This window comes from Podarcis muralis, chromosome 10, assembly GCF_964188315.1.
Source record: "Podarcis muralis chromosome 10, rPodMur119.hap1.1, whole genome shotgun sequence".
In the NCBI taxonomy this organism is placed as follows: domain Eukaryota; kingdom Metazoa; phylum Chordata; class Lepidosauria; order Squamata; family Lacertidae; genus Podarcis; species Podarcis muralis.
The window spans coordinates 69078900-69101781 of NC_135664.1; the positions used below are offsets into that span (position 1 = coordinate 69078900).

The 22882-nt window shown below is 46.6% G+C and overlaps 1 protein-coding gene across 1 annotated transcript in view; it reads right to left on the reverse strand.

Annotated features, from left to right (window-relative positions):
* PLXNA4 (plexin A4) overlaps window positions 1-22882 on the reverse strand; it is a 598107-nt gene that overhangs the window by 52761 nt on the left and 522464 nt on the right. Inside the window, exons 18-24 of the mRNA XM_077935356.1 lie at window positions 17624-17857; window positions 16729-16872; window positions 15983-16217; window positions 12521-12663; window positions 8746-9014; window positions 7084-7150; window positions 2019-2165 (exon numbers count right to left, since the gene is read on the reverse strand). Coding sequence (XP_077791482.1) covers window positions 2019-2165; window positions 7084-7150; window positions 8746-9014; window positions 12521-12663; window positions 15983-16217; window positions 16729-16872; window positions 17624-17857 — 1239 coding nt within the window. The remainder of the gene's footprint in view (window positions 1-2018; window positions 2166-7083; window positions 7151-8745; window positions 9015-12520; window positions 12664-15982; window positions 16218-16728; window positions 16873-17623; window positions 17858-22882) is intronic.

Genomic DNA, 22882 nt, shown 5'->3' on the forward strand with positions numbered 1-22882 from the left:
GCTAGGTTTTCCCAGCCACTCTGGGCGGCTCCCAACTGAATATTAAAAACAATACAGCATCAGACATTAAAAACTTCCTTAAACAGGGCTGCCTTCAGTTGTCATTTAAAAGTAAAATAGTTGTTAATTGCCTTGACATCTGCTGGGAGGGCATTCCACAGGGCAGGTGCCACCACCGAGAAGGCCCTCTGTCTGGTTCCCTGTAACCTCCAGTGAGGGAACCGCCAGAAGGCCCTTAGCGCTGGACCTCAGTGTCCGGGCAGAACAATGAGGGTGGAGACACTCCTTCAGGTACACTGGACCGAGGCCGTTTAGGGCTTTAAAGGTCAGCACCAACACTTTGAATTGTGCTCGGAAACATACTGGGAGCCAATGTAGGTCTTTCAGGACTGGTGTTATACGGTCTTGGCGGCCACTCCCAGTCACCAGTCTAGCTGCCTCATTCTGGATTAGTTGTAGTTTCTGGGTTACCTTCAAAGGTAGCCCCACATAGAGCGCATTGCAGTAGTCCAAGCGGAAGATAACTAGAGCATGCACCACTCTGGTAAGACAGCCTGTGGGCAGGCAATTTCTCAGTCAGCGTACCAGATGGAGCTGGTAAACAACTGCCCTTGACACAGAATTAACCTGCTCCTCCATGGACAGCTGTGAGTCCAAAGTGACTCCCAGGCTGCGCACCTGGTCCTTCAGGGGCACAGTCACCCCACTCAGGATCAGGGAGTCCTCCACACCAGTCCGCCCTCTGTCCTCCAAGAACAGTACTTCTGTCTTGTCAGGATTCAACCTCAATCTGTTAGCCGCCATCCATCCTCCAACCACCTCTAGACACTCACACAGGACCTTCACCACCTTCGCTGGTTCTGATTTAAAAGAGAGGTAGAGCTGGGTATCATCTGCATACTGATGAACACCCAGCCCAACCCCCCTGATGATCTCTCCCAGGGGCTGCATGTAGATGTTCTTAAGTTCTAAAGCAGGTAAGCTAATTCCTGCACACACACACACACACACACACACACACACACCACCCAAACTAGGTTTCACACTCCCTGGGAATAGATGCAGAAAGTGCCTCCCCTACTTTCACACCCACTCAAATTGCTTGAAAAGTAAGTGTTGGGTGAAAACTTCACCTCGGCGCTAGAAAAACATCATCAAGCAATGGAAAGTCCTTTTCTAAGGCATATGTTCGTTATATCTTCTGGCAAACAATAAAAAACCCTCTTATTATCACTATTGTTCAAAGATCAGAGACTGTAGGAGTCATGGCTAGAGAAAGGGGCAGGGGGGAGACTGGAGGAGGGTGACAGGGAGTTAGAAGCCTGTCATTCACTTCCCTTTCCTTCTTTAATCTCCAGGGAGGAGTGGATCTCTGCAAATCTGCTAAGATTCCTATCAGGGTAGATTTGCCTGCCCTTGAGATATAAAAGAGAAAGCTGATTAGCATCAAAAAGCTGCAAGCAAGGACAGGACAGCTTTTGGGGAGGGAAGAATTCAATCATTGACCTGGAGCGCTGGCTCCTTTGTATTCACCAGCCTGGAAGGAGAAGAGCAGAGATTCCTTTGGGCAAAAGAGATTCCATAGGAAATCAACATGCCAGAGGAACCTTGATGTCTGCAGAAGTACAAAAATCCTTTTTGGGGGGCCGGGGAACTGTGTGTGACCATTGCCTGTTGTTTGCGAGCAGGGAATGAAATGGAGTAGACTGGTTAACAGCACCCTGAGCAGGAGTACTCTGTGCTGCAACATTTTGTTGCAAGTCCCTGTTGCCTCCTTGAACCCAGAGCAGTCAGCAGCCCTTGCTATTTTTTAGCATATAAGGAATTTCAACCGCTTTCGTCCTTGCCATCGGTTTGGTGCTGTTCTCCTCTGCTGTTGAGATTCGGACTAAACACCAGGAAGAACTTTCAGATGGTAAAAGAGATCCCTTCCAATTCTGGGGGTCCCTTCCAATTCTCCTTGTCCCAACCCACCCCCAATTTCCTCTTTCGGGTACATCAATGACCCCATCGCTCACCAGGGTCTTGTAGTCGATCTGCTGCCGGATCAGCTTGTCCTCACTAAGGGAGTAGCGGGCTTCGCCAGTGATGGCATCGATTGGGCCCTTCTCCATCTGTTGCTTGATGGCACAGAACAGGGAGAAGAGAGGCTCGCCGGCGCATTCCTGCAGTGAGGCGAAGGAAGAAAGGAAGGAAGGGACAATCAATTGGGGCAATGAGGAGACTGCATCCTGCATCAGCGCTCTGTTCCACCCACTTCATGGCTCTAAAGAGCTGAGAGCCAATCCCTGCAGGGAAGGAAAAGTTGGCAAAGAAATGGCGAGACAGAAGTCCTGGGAGATGGCTCCATTGCAGCCGCCATCTTTTCAGAGCACGCTCCAGCTGCACATACACGCCAACATTTCTCTGATGAAAATTGGAACATCCTATTCCATAACAACAACAACAACAACAACAACAACAACAACAACAACAACAACCTTATTATTTATAGCCCATACATCTGACTGGGTTGTCCCAGCCACTCTGGGCAGCTTCCAACATATATAACAACATAATTAAACATTATAAACCTTCCTGATACAGGGCTGCCTTCTGAAGACATCCGATACAGGGATGTCTTCTAAAGGTTGTATAGTTACTCATCTCCTTGGCTTGGGGGTCCAAACCCTCCAACATTTCTCTGATGAAAATAGGGACTTCCTTAGGAAAAGTGGGACATTCCAGGATCAAATCAGAAACCGGGACAGCTTCTGTAAATCTAGAACTGTCCCTGGAAAATAGGGACACCTGGAGGGTCTGCCTGTATGCTCCAGCCACTTCCTGGAAGTTGTCAAATCACAGCTCCAAGCCATGGATGTACAGGTGGGCTCTAGAACTGCCAACTCAAGATCTAGTATGCAAAAAATAAATGTGTATTGATTTGGTACAGTATTAGCCATCTCAATGCACTTCTTGCTTCCTCAAATATTTTCCTGCCCAATATTTATTTGGACAGCACCATGCACAGCGGTTCACAAAGCGCAAGTGAAGAAGGTTCCCTGTCTCTAGGCGCTTACAATATTTAATTCAATGTGGGGCACAGATGAAGGAAGGGGTGGAGCAGGTGTAAACCCAGGGAAGAATTTGCTAGGAATTGGCTGGAGGAATCCTAAGCACATTGACTCATAAGTGTGCTGAGAATTGCAGCCAACCAGTCCCTGCCCTGCCCCATAGTCCCACCTGCGTTCCTTCTAGCTCAGCTCCTCTTTTCTGCCATGACTCTCCTCTGCATTTTCTGCCTCTCCTCCCTGAGCAGCTCCTCCGAAATCCACGAGAACGGTTTCAATTTTTGTCCTCTGCAAATCCCCAGAAGCCGTTCCCTCCTCTGTAGCCCAGAGTAGGGGCTTTCCTGTGCTCTAACACCTGCCTGCCACTTAATTAGCTTATCTCCCGGCAGCATATTGCTTCCGAGGCGGATGCCTATTGCCCTTATCTGCCCGCGTTTTTTCGGGGCTAAAGGCAGGAAGACAAGGAGCCGAGTGGGGAAAATAAAATAGCCTATTATGAAAGCAAAGCTTTCAATGACTCACCTCCCTTTCTCTCCCCCACTTTCAGCTGGAAATGGGAATCTGATAGCCGGAGCCACCAAATCGACCTTCCAGGGCCCTTCAAAACTTTTTCCTGCTGTAAAAGGTGGCGGATCATAGGAGGCAGGAGGAACATCTACTTAAGTCTCCTTAAGCCATTCAGCTTCAGAGGCGGCAGAAACGACTGGCGGTAATTGGTTGTGTAAAGGGGTGACTGTCGCTTTCGATTGGTGGCACGTTGCCACTTTTGGTCACAGAAGACAAGGAGCCACACAAAGCCATGTGTACAGCTCTAGGGGACTAGCTGTCAACAATGCTGGAACTGAGAGGTCCAAGTGGCACTTCCTTAAGAGCAAGCCGCACAGAGAAGTACTTGCCCCCAAGTAGAACATGCATTGGATCAGAGTCTCCAGATCTGCTAAGCTTAGTGCTGTTCCAAACCTTTGGCTCCTTGCTGAGAGGAGGGACATCTGCTTTGCATGACGGAGAAAATAATAATTTCATAAAACCGTCTCGTCTTGATGATTCCATTTCCTTTTCAGGCTATAGCTAAATTGGAAAGGCCTGTGCCTGCCTACTTTTTTCAGTACCGGACTAGTTGCTTTTAGGCATTGTATTGTAGCAAATATTCATTCCGGAACACTGAAAAGAATAAACTCTTAAAATCCATGGTGGCCGCTATATGCATCAAAAGAGAAAAGGCGAGGCATGACAATTGTGATTTATCTTGAACTGTTTTGCAGACAGAGGATATTGGGAGATATTTAATGAACAGGAAAATTAGTCAAAGTCTAAATAAAGAAAGACACTGAAAAATGATTATATGTTAATATATCAATTCACATGCTAGCAAGGTTATGCTTAAAATTCTACAAGGCAGGCTTAAGCAGTATGTGGACCAAGAACTCCCAGAAGTCCAAGCTGGATTTCGAAGGGGCAGAGGAACCAGAGACCAAATTGCAAACATGCGCTGGATTATGGAGAAAGCTAGAGAGTTCCAGAAAAACATCTACTTCTGTTTCACTGACTACACAAAAGGCTTTGACTGTGTCGACCACAGCAAACTATGGCAAGTTCTTAAAGAAATGGGAGTGCCTGATCAGCTCATCTGTCTCCTGAGAAATCTCTATGTGGGACATGAAGCTACAGTTAGAACTGGATATGGAACAACTGATTGGTTCAAAATTGGGAAAGGAGTATGACAAGGCTGCATATTGTCTCCCTGCTTATTTAACTTATATGCAGAATACATCATGCGAAAGGCTGGGCTGGATGAATCCCAAACTGGAATTAAGATTGCTGGAAGAAATATCAACAACCTCAGATATGCTGATGACAAAACCTTGATGGCAGAAAGTGAGGAGGAATTAAAGAACCTTTATTATTATTATTATTAAGGATTTTCTTGTTTTACAGAAGTAAGTGTAATGCCTCGTATTTTTTCCATGTAACATTTTTACAAATCCGTTAATGAAGGTGAAAGAGGAGAGTGCAAAATATGGTCTGAAGCTCAACATCAAAAAAACGAAGATCATGGCCACTGGTCCCATCACCTCCTGGCAAATAGAAAGGGAGGAAATGGAGGCAATGAGAGATTTTACTTTTTTGGGTTCTATGATCTCTGCAGATGGTGACAGCAGTCACGAAATTAAAAGACACCTGTTTCTTGGGAGAAAAGCAATGACAAACCTAGACAGCATCTTAAAAAGCAGAGACATCACCTTGCCGACAAAGGTCCGTATTGTTAAAGCTATGGTTTTCCCAGTAGTGATGTATGGAAGTGAGAGCTGGACCATAAAGAAGGCCGATCGCTGAAGAATTGATGCTTTTGAATTATGGTGCTGGAGGAGACTCTTGAGAGTCCCATGGACTGCAAGAAGATCAAATCGATCCATTCTGAAGGAAATCAGCCCTGAGTGCTCACTGGAAGGACAGATCCTGAAGCTGAGGCTCCAATACTTTGGCCACCTCATGAGAAGAGAAGACTCCCTGGAAAAGACCCTGATGTTGGGAAAGATGGAGGGCACATGGAGAAGGGGACGACAGAGGACGAGATGGTTGGATAGTGTTCTCGAAGCTACCAGCATGAGTTTGACCAAACTGCGGGAGGCAGTGGAAGACAGGAGTGCCAATTCTATAGTTCTACGATTTTATGATCTCCTTGGCTTGGGGGTCACATAACTCCATACCCTGTAACATTTCTCCGATGAAAATAGGGATGTCCTAAGGAAAAGCAGGGCATTCCCAGGATTAAATCAGAAACTGGGATGGCTTCTGTAAATCCGGGACTGTCCCTGGAAAATAGGGGCACTTGGACAGTCTGCCATAAGGAAAGAGACAAGCAATCGACTCCAAACTTCCATTGCTTGTTTTTGGGGGGCATTAGAGTGTGCAGTTGTAATTGATGGGTTTGAGTCCAGGGCACACTGGTCTGTTTTGTGTGGCTACTTTCGTTCCGGTGTGTTACTGTAATGGGAAGCTGAAAGATGACAAAGGTGGCCTCTCCTCATCTTCACTCGAAGCTTTCTGAATTAATATATAAATAAACTGTAGCCTAATACGGGGGCAAATCAAAGACCCAGGAAAGAATCTGCAGTGTTTAAATGACAAGGGCATAATATTATGACTCATGAATATGTCAGCCTATTTATATTGTTGCACCTAATTATATGGAGAGAGAAAACAAGTGATAGGCATTATTAGTGTTTTAAACAGAGATGCGGTGAGTATATTTTGATACGCTGCTCATAAATTGAATATAATAAAGAACGAACAGTATTTTAACTGTAAATTACCCCACGCTTCAAAATCTCAAGAAGTCACCTTTGCTGAGGCTTTGATAGCATAAACATTTGCTTAAGTATAATTCATTAAGCCTTGATTTATTATAACCTAGTAATTTAATTTGTTAAGGATTGCTGTTAGGTTTTTCCGCTTTTGCTTCTACTGCAATTGCGAGGACAACTGGGAGTGTCTGAACATGTGTAAAGAAGCTTGCAAACTGCGTCTGATCTAGGGAGGTGAGGGGGGGGGAGGGAAAATGTGGAAGGACGTGTGAATCCAGAATTGGCCTCCACAGTCACTTATGGACTCTTCGTTAAAACTGTGTTTATGGAAGGCAATCTTACTTGGCTACGAGGGATCGCCGAAGAAGAAGAAGAAGAAGAAGAAGAAGAAGAAGAAGAAGAAGAAGAAGAAGAAGAAGAAGAAGAAGACTGCAATGGGTTGGACTAGATGTCTCTCTTGGGTCCCTTCCAACTCTACATTTCTAAGATTCTATAAAATTACAACCTCAGCTTCCCATGGTATTTTTCCTTGGTCCCTTCTTGTCACACTGTTTCCCCCTGTTTTTCCAACCAGCTTGGGTAACTCAGTGAAACCAAACAATGTTAAAAACAACAGCTGAAATCCATACTAAGCCTACTGCTTAAAAACAACAACAACCAGGGTTTCCAAATAATGAAATAACAGTCCAATTAAGCATGAAGTTGTCACCAAAACTGGTTCTTCTTACCTTGAGAAACTTATAGAGCAGGAACGTGAACCAGTTCGTGAGCATCTTCTCAGCAACAGATTCTGTCCTAGAAGGAATGCAGAGAAAAAAATAAACTATGCAGAGCCCCAGGAGAACATCTCCTTGCCTGTTTTGCCATGCCCTCCTACGCCAAACATTCAGATTTTGGATTTACATGGAAACCACTGACCAAAAAAAGAAAGAAAAAGGTTTCATAATTGGAATTTGAGAAGGATAACATTCTCCCTGTCTGAATTTCTCTATGGGGTTTGCCTTGAGTTTTATATCCGGTGAAATTTGGTAGCTGCTCATTAGCCATGACCAGACGCCTTTTAATCTCCAACAAGGCCCACTAACGCTGGCAGCAGTGGGGATGCTCTCATGAGTGGGACGTCACATCATCCCGTGAGATCTCACAAGAGCTGGTGTGCTAAGTGGAGGGAGGGAGGGAGGGAGGGAAGGAAGGAAGGAAGGAAGGAAGGAAGGAAGGAAGGAAGGAAGAAAGAAAGAAAGAAAGAAAGAAAGAAAGAAAGAAAGAAAGAAAGAAAGAAAGAAAGACTGGATTTGCACAGGAGTGCCAGCCCAAATGAGCTCAGCACTCTTTTTCAGTAGGTCTTGCTCCTATGGGGCAGTTGCGAAAACTGAAGGTCCCTGCCTTCCCACAGCTGCCTAATTCTCCTCCTCTCCTGGGTCTTTCCCTAGCGATCTGAGACTGTGCCGGCATGCCTGCCTTTGCTCCTCCTTCTTCACACCTCTCCTGGTGGAGGGGGGCTTGTTTGCAGCAGCAGGGGAAAACACCCTGGCTTCTTCAGCAGCCTGACTCATCTCTGCCTCTTGGCCTCCCTCTTCTCCTGCTTCCACTTCTGAATCAGGCCACAGCCTCTTCCTGCTCACTAAGCCCTGTTGCCTCTTCAGCTTCCGACACCTCCTCCTCCCGGTCTACTCCCGCTTCTCCCTCTGACCACTCATTGTCATCCCACCACCACTCCCCTGGCTCTGAGCCTTTTTCCCTTGGTGGTTCTCCAGTTGGTGCCTTCCCATCACTCCTCTGCGTCCAACCAGTCCATAACAATAAAGTTGAAACTCCACAAGTTAAGCCCCAAAATGGAAACAACCGGAATTACCAACGATTGACAAATGGCGGATGAAGATGATGGAATATGCGCAACTAGTGAAGCTAGCTGGGAAAATCCGAAACCAATGTGATCAAGCTTTCCAAAAAGACTGGAATAAATTTATACAATATTTGAAGGACAATTGCAAACAATTAAGAACACTAGCAGGATTGACTTAAGAAGATTTGTAATGTTTGTGATTTATACCTTTTTATATTTATTTAAAATGTAAAAATTGAAACAGATGAAATGTAAGGAGGAAGAGATACAAATGCGATGAAATAGATAGGAATTATGGTAACCACAAGGCGGGAGCGGGGGAAAGTTGACCAGCTCATGCGAGCAAAAATTTAATGTGAGTAATATGGATGTCTTTATATATTATGAAATGAAAACTTAATAAAATATTATTAAAAAAGAACTGCACAAGTTAAATGTGTGTAAGTTGTGGGCACCCTGTGCTCGGTTTTAATGCTTGCAATTATCTTTGTGTCACTTTTTGTGGAAAATTTAATGAGCAACAGCCACCACCTGCTCCAGGGCTTACCTCCGAAGCAGCAGTTTGGGATGGTTTTTGCTCTCCAGGTTTTTGTCTATGAGATCGGCCAGGAGTTGCTTGAGGACATCCGTGGCATATTCCAGCTTGCTCTGCAGCACCGTCATGATGAGGGAGGCCACGTTGCCACGGTCTCGCATGGAGAAGCTGCGCTGGGACTCCAGGGTGCGGATGAAGGACAGGAGGAAGACCTTGTTGTTGATGAGTTGGGCAAAGAGCTTCAAGCCCTTCTCAACCCGCTCTTGCCGATACCCAGGGACCTGTCAAAAACAGAGAGAAAGAAGAGAATCAATGGCTTGGTGGCCAGCTGTACCTCTAGCACAGTGTTTCTCAAACTTGGGTCCTCAGCTGTTTTGGGACTACAACTCCCATCATCCCTAGACAGCAAGACGAGTGCTCAGGGATGATGGGAGTTGTAGTTCAGCAAGAGCTGGGGACCCAAGTTTGAGAAACATTGCGTCTAACATAAAGCTCCATATATGTCAGCCAGTGTAGCGCCAGGGATCAGCAAACTTTTTCAGCAGGGGGCCGGTCCATTGTCCCTCAGACCTTGTGGGGGGCCAGACTATATTTTTTGGGGGGGAATGAACAAATTCCTATGCCCCACAAATAACCCAATGATGCATTTTAAATAAAAGGACACATTCTACTCATGTAAAAACACCAGGCAGGCCCCACAAATAAGAAGGAGGAGAAGAAGGGAGGTGAAGAGTCAGAGCGAGAACAGTCAGAAGGAGACGGTCAGGAAATGACGAAAGGGGGAGAGTGGGAGAGAGCAGGAGAGAGCTAGGAGGTGTCAAGGCTCTCTGATGCTGAACCAGAGCCCCAGCACCGCACAGGGAGCTCAGGGACAGACAGAGAGCCCATGCCTGTGCCTTTGGCACAGGAAAGGAGAGGGTTAAAGTGCAGGGATCAGAGACGTCCCATGAAGCTGCTGGAGAAGAAGCAGGAGAAGACCACTCCCCGAATCTGAACAGGACAATTCGGAGGCATAAGTTGTACTGTGCTGCTTGTACATATGTAAAATAAGGTAAAGGGACCCCTGACCATTAGGTCCAGCCATGACCAACTCTGGGGTTGCAGCGCTCATCTCGCTTTATTGGCCGAGGGAGCCGGCATTTGTCCGCAGACAGCTTCCGGGTCATGTGGCCAGCATGACTAAGCCGCTTCTGGCGAACCAGAGCAGCGCACGGAAACGCCGTTTACCTTCCCGCCGGAGCGGTACCTATTTATCTACTTGCACTTTGTGCTTTCGAACTGCTAGGTGGGCAGGAGCAGGGACCGAGCAACGGGAGCTCACCCTGTTGCGGGGATTCGAACCACCAACCTTCTGATCGGCAAGCCCTAGGCTCTGTGGTTTAACCCACAGCGCCACCCGTGTCCCATACATATGTAAAATAAAGAACTGTAAATATCTCTCTGAGCGAGCAGAGGGTGCTTATTGTGAAGAGCATACACAAACTATCACACCAGCGCTGCACCAAAGCCAAAGAGGGCAGGGTACATTCGTACACACAAAAAAGGCCGAACAAGGGCTGGCCAGAAGTGGTGCCAGCTTCTCTTTGATGAATCAAGCAACGTGGCTTTGTCCTGATCTCCTCAATTCTCTCTGCAGGACCCTTGCCAGCATAGTACCTGCCAATAGTTTTCAGGAGGGGCTGCCATCACCACCTCCTCTGCTTCTTCCCTCCCTGGCACACAGCATGCCTTTGCAGTCTGCTCCACTCCGCAGCAGAGGCGGCCGGCCACGCCAAACCGTATTCACCACAAAAGAAGTTAAATTATAGAACTCGCTCCCAAAGGAGGCAGCGATGGCCACCAACCTAGATAGCTTGAAAAGAGGATTAGATGAATTCATGGAGGAGAGGACTATCAGTGGCTATCAGCCACAGTTGGAGGAAGCAAAGCTTCTGAATACCAGTTCCTGGAGACCACAGGAGGGGGAGAGTTGCCCTTGTGCTCGAATCCTGCTGGCGGGTTTTCCACAGGCATCTGGTTGGCCACTGTGAGAGCAGGATGCTGGTCTAGAGAGGCCATTGGTTTGATCCAGCAGATCAAATGGCCACTTGGGACTAGAATGAAGACCAGCTGAGCTCCTTATTGCTTTGTGATGTAATACAGGGAGAAGCACATGTCGCTAAGCCACAGAGGTATGGAGGAGGAGGAGGAGCCGTCCTTGGCTTTCACAGAAAGGGCCCCTGTCCAAAAGGAGCTGCAGGACTCCTTAGCCACAAGGGTAGCTGAAATATACTCAGAGTCGAGAATGGATTTCATGCTCTTTATTCAGCTCATAGTGGTGAGGAGGAATGAATGTTTCCCCAAAGTATCTGCTCTATATACATTATTTACACAATGGACTGCACGTGATTGGCTAATTCTGGAATTTTCCTGTAGGCCAATCAGGTTGTGGATTCACTTCCATCTGGAGCTGGATTGGGTGGTTCTTGCAGACCAATCATACTGCTGCATTGTTCTAGGACCAATCAGACTGCTGCATTCTGAATCCTATTGTTCTAGGACCAATCAAACTGCTCTATTTTGGATCCTATTGTTCTAGGACCAATCAGATTGCTGCATTTTGGATCCTATTCAACTCAGTACATAACAGTAGCTAATATTTTGTGGCCTAAGGATCCACTTTCTCAGCTCTCCATCCCTTCACTTTTGCTGCCAATGAATGCTCTCCCATATGCAACTACAACTCACCACACAAACAGCACAAACACTCGCTCGGCACACAGTCCACAACTCTCTCCTTTTGTCTCTCTCTCACACACGCAGTGAAACATTTATACACAGCATTCTCTCACACACAAACACACTGTGATGGCCTGGGACTCGGGCTCGGAATCGGAACCAGAGGAGACTCAGTCTGCACCAGATCCTTTGCCTCAGGCAGCATCTGAATCAAGTCTGGGGCCTGATCCTGATGAGTCCCAGTCTGCACAGGTTCCCCTGCAACAAACACCAGCTGGGCCGAGTCAGGGGCCTGAACCTGCCCTGGCTTCAGATGTGAGGATTACCTCGTTGCCTTCAGCTGGGCCATCACTTACAGCTGCTCCACTACCGGTTTGGTCAGGGGAGGCTGAGGCGGCCCCTGGGTCTAGTAACCCACCTACATCTTCTGAGCTGCAGAGACTGAGGTCTGAGAGAAGGAGAGACCTGAGTACTCACAGGAGGAGTGCTCGCCTTCGGGCGAAACAGGGAGGTGAGTCACCAGGGGATCAGGACTGGCCGCTACCCCAACAAAGATAAAAAGCTGTTGGACCCCACCCCAGGTTGCAGGAGCAACATTGCTGTATGCTAGATCCTGCCTGAGATCCTGTACCTGTCCTTGCCTGGTTTCCTGCCTCGTGTCCTGCCTTGGTCCTGTCGGACTGACTCCTAGCAGAACCTTCAGATTCTGGACCGGACCTGGACCGTGTTTCACGGGTTACCGCCGGACTCAGCACACACACACACACACACACACACAGAGCGCATATCCAGTCCTCGCCAAAGATGGATGAGGCAGTGAGGAGGTTGGCACAGTGCAAACAAACTGGTAGGAGGCCCAGATGGGTTCTGCCGGGGCATTAGCACTGTGCTGACCTTCTTGCTGTCTCTCCCCTCACCCTTCCTCTCTTTCTATCACCAACATCTCCACATAGGCCTGGGAATGTCTCTTTTCTAGAACCCTGGAGAGCTATATGGAGCTAGATGGACCAATGGGCTGTGTCAACATAAGGCAGCTTCTGGTGTTCTTGTGTTGAAGGAAGACGCTTACCTCCAGATCCCTCAACACAGGATGATCTTCGATGCCAGGGAAAAGCACCCTCATGGTATAGGTCCGGTAATCCAGAAACGGGATGCCAGCTCCATCTAAATCGCTAGTCAGCTCGTGGATGTCAGTCTGCAGTTCTGCAAAAGCTGTGATTTAAGGTGGCGGGGGAGGAAGGAGACAAATAAAGCTGGACTATTAAAGGGAAATATGAATCCTGAGTGGAGAAGATCTGGAGCAGCGCAGTGGACTGAACATCAGGTTGCGATCAGAACGGCACAAGTTCAAATCCTCACCCTGTCATGAAACTCACAGAAATACCCAGGGCTCATCAGTATCTCCCAGCCTATCCTACCTCATAGAGGTCCCGGAAGGATAAAGTAGGGCCCCCCTCCTCTACGCTGCCCTGAGCTCTTTATGGAAGGATGAGATGTGAGGGTTGCTTATCATAGAGAAATGTCCCCCCAAAAGCAACTCCCCCAAAGCATGGCTTGGCTAAGGCAGTGTTTCCCAACCTTGGGCCTCCAGCTGTTTTTGAACTACAATTCCCATCATCCCTGACCACTGGTCTTGCTAGCTAGGGATGATGGGAGTTGTAGTCCAAAAACAGCTGGAGGCCCAAGGTTGGGAAACACTGGGCTAAGGTACAGCTTTAGTTGGTGTTCACCAGCATTGGTTAGGGAAGAAGCCAGGAAGCCCAACAGCAGGTATTGCCAGAGTCAATGGCAGGCCGAGCCAACTCATTCTAGTTTTGCCCCTCTCCCTGAAGAGTTCTGTTGAGACAACACTGAGACCAAGGAGGAGGAAGCTAAGAGAAGAAATCTTTGAGCTCCACACTGGGCAGAAGATTTTTGAATTGCAGGGGGTTGGACTAGATGACACTTGTGGTCCCTTCTAGCTCTACTATCCTATGGTTCTATGATTAGGTGCAAGGTCAGCCAAGCCAATTGCTTTGGCAATGGCCCAGTGCCATCTAAGTGCATAGGATGTGTCAGCTCATTAGTCAGTGAGTCTGCTCATGGGTCGGAGTCTGTATTACATCTTGAAGCTGCATCAACCTTATGTCTACCTTGCGCTTGTCCATATCTGTAACTGTATCTACAAAGCCTACAAGGTGTATGTCTATATCAACGTCTGGAACTGTATTAATGAAGCCTTATCTTCTACAGCAGTAAACTGTTTTGGACCTTAAGCTGCCTCTGTGTGGTGAATGGAACTGGGAGCACCTTCTGCTGCGTGGGTATCTCACCTCAGATCCCAACAGGTGCCACTCCCTGGATTTGATGCAAATAAGAAGGGAGGCAGGTTGGAGCTGGGCGAGGGCAGACCAAGTTTGGTGGAGCCGTGTTGACTTCCCCCAATGGACCAGCTTTCACTGCTAAGCTACAGGACGTTCTTCAGACACTGAAAGAACACACACACCACAATGTGGTCCAAAGCTCAGTGAAGGATCACTTGTTTTGCCTATATGAAATCCCAGATTCAAGGCTGGCCATCTCCTGTTAAGAGTCTTGGGTGGCAAGTTGGGAAAGGCTTCTGTCTCTGCTTGGAGAGCTGCTTTCAAATGAAGTAGAGGCCATTCTTGGTGGTCTGATGCAATAGGTGGCTCTTTCATTATTCCTTGCTTATTGGCCATCAGGTCTCTTCCTCTCCCATTCCTTCTACCCTGGTTCTAAACTGAGGATGGGGAACATCGGGTCCAGGGATGAATGTGGTCCTGCAATCCTGTTTATCTGGCCTTTGGGATCTGCCCCCCTCCGGACACTCCCCACATCCTCTACTAGCCCTGCTTTGCAGCCTCATTGGGTGGTTTTTAAAAAAATTCTTTAGTGATAAAAACACAATAACAGAATCAACAAGATTAACAGCTGGCAAAACAAAGAAATAAAAAACAACAGAGATAATAAAACATGATTTAGATTAAACTGAACACTGAAAGCCTACTTTTTTAAAATATATATATATATATTATTGATTTGTTAACAAAAAGTGCAAATGTAACAAAAAGAAAGAGGACAAAGAATTAAAAATTTAAACCATAAAACACCACAGCCTGGAAGGACAAAAGTACAAAGGGATAGTAAAATATTGACTCATACAAAGATTCTGTTTACAAATAACAAATCTTTTTTTAAAAAATAAAAGAATTTTCCACCTGTTTTCCACCATCATTATTGAGAATAAAGGTTCTATATAGTCTGACATGAGCCAGGAATTTGCATATACTGGTGACACTGAGAAACTAAATGCCTCAAAATTTGTATAAGAAATAAAATCATCCCATATAGCAAAGCAACTGTCATTCAAGTTCTGCCCTTCTTGAAAATATATCCCACAAACTAAAAAGTATAGTTTGTGGGATATATTTTCAAGAAGGGCAATTTGCCAAACTGTAGAATACAAGCAATCCAAATTACTAAGATTAAAGGTGTTCCAGAATTTGGCAATACAGCCCAGGCTGCTGATAGGAGATGACAAATAAGTTCTTTATTTTTCAAAGCCCATTTACAGGTTCAAAAACACCAGGTGAAAAGATGGAGTAATAGTTTCTTTTGCTATCAAGAAACTAACTAAACTAACTCAGCAAATACAACGTTCCAAAATCCAGCCACCTTTGAGCAGTCCCACCATATATGTTTATATGTACCAACTACATGGCAGCCCTTCCAACACAGTGAAGATGTACCTGGATGCACGGAGGAGAGCAGTTATGGAGTAAGGTACCAGCCATGTTCTAACTTTAGAAAGAGCTCTCAAGTTTGAGCTGGTGATGACCTGTATGGAGGCTTGGTCCACAGACCATTCCTCTGCTCATCTGTATGTCCCAGTTAGATTCCCACCATGACTTTTGACTATGGGCCCCAACAGAGGCATTAATCAGAAATGTGTACAATATAGAGACCAGTCCCATTACAAAATGTGTTGTAACTTTGACCCATCATCCAAAAGGAGTCAATTGCCTGGTGCCATCTGTTTTTGTAGAGTGACAGATGAGAAGGAACTAAAGTTGACAGCCCATTAGCCAGGGAGAAGGTTTATCCCCTCTACGTGTAGAAATCAATCTAATGTACAAAGGTAAACATTGCACTTGTGCTGCAACTGCTTTTGTCTCTGGCTTTGTCTGTGTGGCCCCTGGAATGTTGTCTGGAAGGGAATGTGGCCCTTGGGCTCATGAAGGTCTGCCCCACTCCTGTTTTAAGCCATGTACAATCTTACTTCAAGCCAACTGGAACCTCGATCTCTCCTGTCCCCTTAACCTACTCCTTTCCACACAATTCCTTTGCTAGCAGTTTCATTCTTAGCTATAACATGAGCCAACTGGTCTACACACCTATATAAATTCTCAGTTGCCCTGCATCTCAAAATGGGCTCTCCTGTTGCCAGATGCACACTTCTCTACTTTGCATATGACAGAAGGATCCTCCCATGGCTTTAAAAAATATTTTTGGTCCCTTCTGCTTGCCGTACCTTCCTTGCACTCCAAGGCGACCCGGGACTCCAAGTTGTCCATTTGCATCTGGAGCCGTTTGAGGGTGAGGTCACTCTCACGGGACTTGCGCTTGTAGGCAATCAGCACGGCCACGATGAAGATGATGAGGAGCCCCCCTGCCACGGCAATGCTGACTATGGCGGGCAGGCTAAGTGGGCTGTCCGGGGAGATGTTTACCATCCCTGGGGAAAACTCCATCCCTCCAACGCGAGCCTGCAAGTTAGAAGAAGGAAGTGAGGAGACCAGATAAGTTCAAGGCACTCCAGAAAGACACTCTGCAAAGCCCCAAATGTGGCACTGCCTGCAACACTCAGCTTCATGAGTCTCTCGGCTTCCTTTACTTCAAAAGCCAAGTTTCTAGCCCATGTGGTTTCAAGGATATGCTTGAAAGAGTATAAGCTGAAATCTGAGAAGCCAGAGATGAGCCCTAGAAAGATCTGCAGGGCTGAATTGGTTTGAAGAACACCTTACCTTTCTCCATAACTAGCAAAAAAAAAGGAACAAATCAGTAAAAGCTGAAGGATAATTACTTATTTTATTCAACAGGGTTTAGATACTGCTTAATCAACAAAAAACTCAAAGCAGTGAAAGAATACATTATGCAAAAGAAGATACATTATGCACATTTCTTCGACTTTGCATGATTTATGCAGGCTGCAGAACCCAACCTTTCCTCCAGAAGAGAATTGCATTTGCTCTGCAGCATATTAGTGCTTTTGCTCACCGTCACTTTATGCCGTCCAGTGAGATTTGGGGACTCGCACAGCAGCTGCACTTCAGATACTGTGGGAACACAGGGCTTCTCACCAACCAGAACAGTGTAATTCAGCTTGGCGTTCCCTCCTGTCAATGGGATCAGGTTTTTACCCTGTGTTGAGAGAAACAAAACCCATCAGTTTGTGAGCAGCATCAAGGAGCAGAGGCCCTTGCGGTGAGGGAAAGGCCCTGGGTCATCTTTGCCATTGACATCCAGCAAGATCCAACTGTACATTTCACTGCAGAAAGTGGGAAGCTTGTAGCAAAACGTTCTCTGGTTCAATGAACACTCAAACCCAAGCCCAAGAACCACCCAGTGCCCCAGCGATATGGGCTCAAAATATGGCATCCTTATGTTCATCTGTAGGGACGCGGGTGGCGCTGTGGGTTAAAACACAGAGCCTAGGATTTGCCAATCGGAAGGTCGGCGGTTCAAATCCCTGCGACAGGGTGAGCTCCCGTTGCTAGGTCCCTGCTCCTGCCAACCTAGCAGTTCGAAAGCACATCAAAGTGCAAGTAGATAAATAGGTACTGCTCCGGCGGGAAGGTAAACGGCATTTCCGTGCGCTGCTTTGGTTTGCCAGAAGTGGCTTAGTCATGCTGGCCACATGATCCAGAAGCTGTACGCCAGCTCCCTCTGCCAATAAAGCGAGATGAGCGCTGCAACCCCAGAGTCGGCCACGACTGGACCTAATGGTCAGGGGTCCCTTTACCTTTTATGTTCATCTGTAATGGCCACTGAACAAATGTAAGAACATCAGAATTTAGTCAAAAGGACATCACACTTCACTAGAAATTTGGGGATTCACTAGGAAATGGATGGCGTGGTTTCAATTTTGGACCACCGCTCCCTCTCACCATACCTTTAATATCACAGGGGTCCCTGGTTTTAGCTCCAAAATCCCAGAGGGATTGAAAGCCTCAAAGATGGGGTTTGGGTAGTAGGTGAAGTTGGGTTTCTCGAGGATCAGCAAGGAGTGGACGTTGTCCAAGATGAAGCCAAACTCATCTGGCCACACAGGAGGGTCGGTCTGGTTATTTGGTTCCACCGCTGGTGCTTGGCAGATCATCTCCGTGTCGTTCTGCACTTCGCAAACCTGAAACGCACAATCCAATAGGGGGTGCAAGTGCAGTTTAGCAGCATCATGGAATAGGTTACAAAGCCGTATCAATATCTGGGCAGAGGGTGGAATTATCAGCTGCACAAGTAACCAAGGTGACCGGCATTCAAAAATCTCATCTCAACCATAAGATGGTGATGATGATGATGATGATTTATGACTTTTATCAGGACAGGTGAAGCAAAGTACTTCTTAATGCAGCACCTAGTCAGACTATTGAAGTTGTTCCCATAGGAGGAAGTGATGGTCACCAACCTAATAATAATAAATAATAATAATAATAATAATAATTTATTATTTATACCCCGCCCATCTGGCTGGGTTTCCCCAGCCACTCTGGGTGGCTTCCAACAGAACACTAAAATACAATAACCTATTAAACATTAAAAGCTTCCCTAAACAGGGCTGCCTTCAGATGTCTTCTAAAAGACTGATAGTTGTTTTTCTCTTTGACATCTGACGGGAGGGCGTTCCACAGGGCAGGCGCCACTACCGAGAAGGCCCTCTGCCTGGTTCCCTGTAACTTGGCTTCTTGCAGTGAGGGAACTGCCAGAAGGCCCTCGAAGCTGGACCTCAGTGTCTGGGCAGAATGATGGGGGTGGAGACGCTTCTTCAGGTATACTGGGCCAAGGCCATTTAGAGCTTTAAAGGTCAGCACCAACACTTTGAATTGTGCTCGGAAACATACTGGGAGCCAATGTAGGTCTTTCAAGACCAGTGTTATGTGGTCTCGGTGGCCGCTCCCAGTCACCAGTCTAGCTGCCACATTCTGGATGAGTTGTGGTTTCTGGGTCACCTTCAAAGGTAGCCCCACACAGAGCGCATTGCAATTGTCCAAGCGGGAGATAACCAGAGCATGCACCACTCTGGTGAGACAGTCTGCGGGCAGGGAGGGTCTCATCCTGTGCACCAGATGGAGCTGGTAAACAGCTGTCCTGGACACAGAATTAACCTGCACCTCCATGGACAGCTGTGAGTCCAAAATGTCTCCCAGGCTGCACACCTGGTCCTTCAGGGGCACAGTTACCCCATTCAGGACCAGGGAGTCCTCCACAACCGCCCACCTCCTGTCCCCCCAAAACAGTACTTCTGTCTTGTCAGGACAGGTGAAGCAAAGTACTTCTTAATGCAGCACCTAGTCAGACTATTGAAGTTGCTCCCATAGGAGGCAGTGATGGTCACCAACCTAGATAGCTTTGAAAGAAGATCCCACAAATTCATGGAGGAGAAGGATATCAGTGGCTACTGGCAGTGATGGCTGTGCTCTGCCACCACATCTGGAGACAGCAATGCTTCTGAATACCAGTTGCTAGAAACTACAGGGCTCTTGTTTTCAGATCCTGCTTGCTGGTTTCCCACAGCTGGACACCATGAGAACAGCTAGATGCTGGACTGGATGGGTCATTGGCCTGATCCAGCAGGTTCTTCTTATGTGCTCATGTTTCTGATTAGACTTATACAACATTACCGAAGACCTGTGCTACCATTGCTTATGCCGATTCTTATTTTATATCATTTACCTGCTTCTGTTTGCAAAGAAACCTACTTTGTTTTATCGCCCTTTTGTGGCAGATGACTGGGGAAGCTTTCTTACGTTGCCCTTGAAAGATTGCAATTATTGGTTAAGCATTTGAAAAGGCAGTGGCTTTACTTGCAAATGACTGGATGAAAAAAACAAACCAGGAAGAAGCAAGCAAGCAGATAATGGCTTCTTTTGCCTCTGTTGTGTTAGAATCCATTAAAGTGAATGTGCCTGGCAGTTATCTCGATTATCCCTGGATATATTTACCAGGGTTTGTAGCATTAGGAAACTTCTCTGAGCCTGGCATTAGCTACTGCTATTGTTTTGATTTTGGCTGGGGCTAAAGCAAATGAGCATGAATCAATAAGAAACTCGTGTTGCAGTTTTACACATCACTTGGGAAGACAGGCAAACTAATACCAGTGTACTGGAAGAAGCAAAGAGCACCAGTATCAAAGCAATGATTCTTCAACATCAACTTCATTGGACTGGTCATGTTGTGTGGATGCCTGATTATCGTCTTCCAAAGCAACTAATCTATCCCGAACTTAAAAATAGAAAGCGTAATACTGGTAGTCAACAAAAGAGGTTTAAAGACTGTCCCAAGGCAAATTTTTTAAAATGTAGTATAAACGCCGACAACTGGGAAACACTGGCCTGTGAGCGCTCCAATTGGAGAACAGCCTTTGCCAAAGGTGTCATGGGATTTGAAGACACTCAAACTCAGGAGGAAAGGGAGAAACATGCTAAGAGGAAGGCACGCTTGGCAAACCATCACCGTGATCAACTCCCACCTGGAAACGAATGTCCCCACTGTGGAAGGACGTGTGGATCCAGAATAGGCCTCCACAGTCACTTACGGACTCATTGTTAAAACCGTGTTTATGGAAGACAATCGTACTCGGCTCCAAGTGATCGCCAAAGAAGAAACAAAGAAAGAAGAAGCCCTCCATGTGTTTTTGACTACCACTTCCATCAGTCCCAGCCACGAAGGAGCTGCCCATTCATGATTTCAGCAGGCAAAGTGGGGATCTCCATGACAGACTCTCCTTGCCCCCAGAGCCAACCGAGCCAGACAGACCTCAACAGATTGGCTTCTCTACCTCAACCAAACTCCCTCCAGAATGAGATATTGGGGGTTTGGATTACTCTGTTATTCCCAAGGTAAGTCTCTACAGGACTGCAGCCATCAACATGTTTAAACTTTGGCTCCATTACACCTGAATGTGGCAAGCACCAGATGTCTTGCCCAAAGCAGAAGGGATCTGAGGAAGGTGGCATGATGTTGACACCTCTTGCTATGCAAAGAAGCTCGCAAAAAAATGCAGAGCTTTGCAGAAGCTCCTGCGAAGTGTTGGCATGTTTCGTTAGCATCAGAAGACCTACTTGTTTTAATGGAATATTTTCGGGTTGCAAAAACACCCAAACAGAATGGAACAGAATTCAGGCCTGAGAGTCCTTCTCTCAACTGGCACTTCTAATCAGCTAGAAACATGAAGACCTTCTGCAGCCAACCTCCTCCTCCTTCCCTCTCTTTCTCTCTCTGTCCCCCACACTCTGTATCCAATCTCGCCAGTGAAATAGGCCAAGCCATTCTCCATTAGGTTCTATGCCAGCTCCACGGAGCAATCGTGTTGAGCTAAATCAGAAGTGACACAACTCAAGACTGGCCTCGCAGATGTGCTGGCTTGGCATGCAGAGTTCATCCTGCTGCAGAATGAAAAAGCTCACAAGACCAGCACGGAATGGCCTGGCTCTTAACTGCCATCTTTCTGCAGAAAAGATGGTACTGGGGTTTATATCATATCAACAAAATATCCATTGCAGGAATGGCCAGGAGGTGTCAGGATGCTGTAGGGACCCCCGAGGGCGTGATATATCGTTCTTCAGTGTGTGCACAGCAACACATTTCACACACACACACACACACACGGGCTGCCAGGTTTCCTTGGAGTAAATAGAAGTCACTCACTTTTGTGGGGGACACAGTGGAGTAAATAGAAGTCACTCACTTTTTGTGGGGGGCACAGTTGGTGTCCAAAATGCAGCAGTCTGATTGGTCCTAGAACAATAGGTTTCAGAATGCAGCAGTCTGATTTGTCCTAGAACAATAGGATCCAGAATGCAGCAGTCTGATTGGTCCGCAGCCAATCACGTGGGACCCATTGTGTAAATAATATATTTAAAGCAGACATTTCAAGGGAACTTCCATTCCTCACTACTATGAGCTGAATAAAGAGCATGAAATCCACACTCGACTCCGAGTATATTTCAGTTGGGTTAGTCCTTTTTCTAAGTCTTGGCCATTGAAGACCATTTACTTTGCCCCATAGAACTGCATGGGGGAATCAGGCATGCTGCACTCTGCACAACATCATTCAGACGCAGCTCACTTGGTAGGATAGAGCTGCTAAGTTCACAGCAGTTGGGTTGGTGCAGTGCAAATGCACCAACCAAGTAAATAAAGGTGTTTCTTCTCCATTCTCCCCAGGCTCAGAAGTCCAGTCATTTCAAGTTCTGATCCTAAATCCTGTTGCTCAGTCCTGCTCCTGCCAACCTAGCAGTTCGAAAGCACATCAAAGTGCGAGTAGATAAATAGGTACCGCTCCGGCGGGAAGGTAAATGGCGTTTCTGTGCACAGCTCTGGTTCCCCAGAAGTGGCTTAGTCCTGCTGGCCACATGACCCAGAAGCTGTACGCCGGCTCCCTCGGCCAATAAAACGAGATGAGCATCGCAACCCCAGAGTCGGTCATGACTGGACCTAATGCTCAGGGGTCCCTTTTCCTTTACTTCATCCTAAGTTCTCTGGGAAGTCCACAAATGCAAGATAAAACCTTAAAATAAGTATAACAATGGCAAGCAGATGCCTATGGGAAGCCCAAGTTGGGACATGAGCGCAACAGATGTTGCACTCCTTCAACTGGAATTCAGACACACACTGCCTCTGATCATCCTGGCCAGTAGGCTGTTAATAGCTGCAACCTCCCTGGATTTGTCTAATCACATTTTAAAACCATCCAAACTGGCCAATGCTAGTTGAGTCTAGGCTAGATTGGCATAAACCAGAATGAAACAGGACAGCTGGTGGTGAATTTCACAACGTGCACAACTCACAAAGAGTCGGAAATTTGAATTGAATTTGGAAACAGTTGCCAAAAGCATCGGTATGGTGGTGATGGCTCCACAATAGATCTCCACTGGACCAATTTTCATTTACAGAGAAGGAGAATAAGAAGTGACATGACAGAATTGGATAAAATTGGCATGGAGAAAGTGAATAGTTCCCCTCCTTTCTTCCCCCCTCTCTCATATAATACGACAACTCTTGGACATTCAATGAAGCTGAACATTGGAAAATCGTGACACAACTCATGGTCAAACTATGGCGCTCGCTCCCACAAGAGGCAACAACGGCCAGCATCTTTAATTTTTATTATTATCCTTGTTTTAACAACATTATAAATAAATGACATAGAATA